General features: G+C 39.6%; 1 protein-coding gene across 1 annotated transcript; it reads right to left on the bottom strand.

The window, feature by feature from the left end:
- Positions 1-974: 974 nt before the first annotated feature.
- Positions 975-3,628, bottom strand: PSMD9 (proteasome 26S subunit, non-ATPase 9; the record flags this gene model as incomplete). Its single annotated transcript, XM_072413779.1, is given in 3 exon segments — positions 975-1,168; positions 2,108-2,210; positions 3,448-3,628. Coding segments are annotated over 3 exon segments (402 nt in total), but the record flags the coding sequence as incomplete, so codon positions are not given.

Below are 3,628 nucleotides of genomic sequence, written 5' to 3'. Positions count from 1 at the left end.
ACACACACACACACACACATATACACACACACAACATTATATTAGTGTTTTGTGTGATTCGTTTGTAACAAGAACATAACATTTTTTTTCTCTAAAATATAACCAAACCTTTCTCTTACTTTTGGATATGATATAGATAAGTTAAACCCCTGTTTAACTAATATCGGATACCACAAAAGTGGTAGGAAATCCAAATTCACAGGTGCCAGTGGGAAGCTGAGCTTTGGAGAAATTTAAGTAAAAAGAAATCTCCACAATGGTACACATACAGCAACAATTCCTAAATTAAAAGTCAACAAGCGTTCAGCTCTGGACTGGAGGGATACAACTGAATGATAAAAAGATTACAGATGAAACAGCTAAAATGCAGCAGCCATACCATGGTGAAATGCTTATTATAGAGAGTTGCCTTATTCGTACTAAAAAATTTTTTGGGTCTGACAAATTACCAATCAGAGTGAAGTTGGATACTTATTACTGTACCTGAACAAGAAGTTCTCTTATTACATGATTTTCTAAACATATGACCTTGTTAAGAAAATCATGTAATAGGAGAATTTCAAACTTTATATTATTTGAGAACTAGAGCAGATGGTAGAACTTGATTGGAGTATTTTAGCAATACCAAGGCACAGAGTTCTGTGACTTTAATGTAATGTAACGGCTTATAGACCTTAGATGTCTGATGTATCAGACAATATTTAGAATGTGTATGAGTCACTTCTGACTACGGAAGACCTTAGGCTTTTGCAAGGGAAACCCCATTAATATGGAAATGTTTAGCTGGTAAATGGTATTTCTGTGCTGATATGGACCAACCTCTGTAAACCAGCATTTGTTTTTACTGTTCTACAACATTAAACAGATTTCTAATGAAGAAACATTTACCATGAAATGTATAATCACAGCAGGCATACCAGGGAGAAAAACAAACAGAGTAAAGCAATTATAAATAATAAGTAAAGTGAACTTACAGACATGCTGGCTGGAGATCCTGGAGTGACAGCATCAACTCTAGCGAAGGGTAAAGGTAAATCAAGTTTCTGTTGTTGGGCTTCGGCCTGGGCCTCTACCTCATCTCTCAATCTCTTCTCTTTGTCCCGTGCATGTAAGCTGTACAATGCCTCTTCAATCTCTTTCATGATGGCTGTATGATCATTTTGCAAACCTTGTAAAAAAAAAAAAAAAAGAGCAGGTCCAAAATAAAGGTGAGTTTTACTGTGCTACAACACCGACACATAAAGCTTAAAGGGCCAGTATAGCCACAATTATATTTTTCTTTTTTGAAGTCACACATGCAGGTTCTGGCATCTCTATCTGTGGTAGTACATTGAGTTTGGTTTTAGATTGGGAAGTGGAATCCCCCAGCTTATCCCTATATAGATGTAAGGAATGACTATATCATTGATTTACAGGATGCCAAACTAGATATGCAACAGTCATAGTAGGGAACTGGAAGGGGTTTAAAAGACATTAAAAAGGTGTTCAGCCGAGCATTGTCTTTAGTGCTACAATCTGTGAAAAAAAAAACTTTGAAGCTTGCATGAATCATCAACATGTGGAATTTGGTATGAACACAGCTCTGCCACAATGAACCAATTAGAGATGTGTTGGCACTGACCAAGCTAGACAGTGTCTGTGGGTACATTTGAAGGTGAACTTACCCTTTCAATCAGTCTGGAAAGAGACCATATGCATGCATATTAACAGTTCACCTATCTTCAGAAACTCAGAGTCATGTTTTAAATGGGGTATATTTAGGTCCCATCCACACCAGTGAGGTCTGCTGAGGTGTGTATTCTGCCCAGCAGAACAAAAATCATGTGTGTGTGTGGGTTGTTGAGTTCTTAAACCAAAATATGTAAATTGGGGTAAATGAAGCAAACTGCATGACTCCAGAATCAACAGAGTAATTGCATTGCATTAATAACATGTTTTGTAGTTACTGGATCCAATACTGAGAAAGCCAGGCACATAAGATGGCTGTATCCTAATAAACACAAAAACAGCAGCCAAACATGGTCTCCTGCCATTTACATAATAATACTAATAAATCCCAACAGAGAACAAGTACAATGATGTTGTATTGAAAGTAATAATTACTCACAGATGATGTTATGTCGAGCTGTCCGAACTTGGTAGAGGTCTACATCTGCCCTTGGGTAACCCTCAATGTCCACAAGTGGTCCATCCATGCCAATGTTCTTTTGCTGTGAATGAAGAATTATCATATAACATTTGGTTTATATTAGGCTGTAAGCAAACGTCATACACATAGCATAACATTTATATGTATGATAAAGAAATACATTTGAAATATGAGAATATGGAAGCTGTCATCCTGGTCCATGGACTCTACTTAGTGAGTTAGGCTTTGTTCCCATCATAACAGATTTGTGATGGTGTGAGTTATACTACAACACACAGCCACTGCATTGTGACGCTGAATGAATTAGGCAGTGCATGAAAACAGAAAGAAATGTGGGGAAGAAGCAGTGCATATAATAAAAATGTCAGACATTGCTTTCTATGCCATGTTGTATATCTTTGTGTATTGTACACTACACCACACATCGTGGCAACAAAACCTGGGACCTCTGTTTGACATGCAGTCTAAATCTGAACAATCCATTCATCCCAGGCACCTCTATGTAAAGTTGCGAGCAGTATTTGGAGTCAATCAGGTTGTTTTACAAATACCGTGTCATGTGGTTTCCTCCACCACAAAGGGTTGGGGATCAATTCCAGTCCTCTAGAAACAACTGCATTGTGGTTGTGTGTAGCAGACTGGCGATGGCCCAAGATGCTTTGCTGTGCAGTCACCCGGAGGACACAGTATTTGTTGTGCTTGTAACATGTCCCCATTCAAATCAATAGAAACGATAGATGCTTAGGGGTGTCCAGAAGCTACATATAATCGTGCCACAAACCACTGCAACTATGTGCAGAAATCGGCTATGTGCAACTGTATGTGCAACTATGTGCAGAAATCGGCTATGTGCAACTGTATGTGCAACTATGTGCAGAAATGTGCAGAAATCGGCTATGTGCAACTGTATGTGCAACTATGTGCAGAAATCGGCTATGTGCAACTGTATGTGCAACTATGTGCAGAAATCGGCTCCCAAATGATTGAGAATGGGAAGGGGTTGGGAGCATAGTTGTGCCTTTAGTCTACTACACAATAAATACACCTGATTTAGACTAAGCATGCAGCCAGTGAAGACTGAACTCCATCCTACACTTGTCACATGACTCAGGTAGTAGTGAAGCCGGACCAGGATGGCAGCCCCATAGGCTGTAGCAGTGTTGATGTCTTCTATCCTCACAGGTTTATTTATATATATCACATTCCTGACTATCAGGGTAAGCTGTAAAGTTGGGAACAACACTAACAATATGAAGAGAGACCACACATATATGTAGTGTACACACATGGCGACTTACATCTTCCAGAACATCGTAGTAAGCCTTTATCTGGGCTTCAATCTCATCCTTCTTAGCAATAAGCTGCTGCACATCGCTCATAGTCATAGCAGACCCCTCCGACATCTCCCTCCGTGCAAGTCACCCAATCCGGACTACAACTACGACGGTGCCGGACTACAAGTACGGGACCCGCGCTGGG

The sequence above is a fragment of the Pyxicephalus adspersus genome, chromosome 6, assembly GCF_032062135.1.
Source record: "Pyxicephalus adspersus chromosome 6, UCB_Pads_2.0, whole genome shotgun sequence".
In the NCBI taxonomy this organism is placed as follows: domain Eukaryota; kingdom Metazoa; phylum Chordata; class Amphibia; order Anura; family Pyxicephalidae; genus Pyxicephalus; species Pyxicephalus adspersus.
This window is presented reverse-complemented; position numbering and strand designations above follow the sequence as displayed.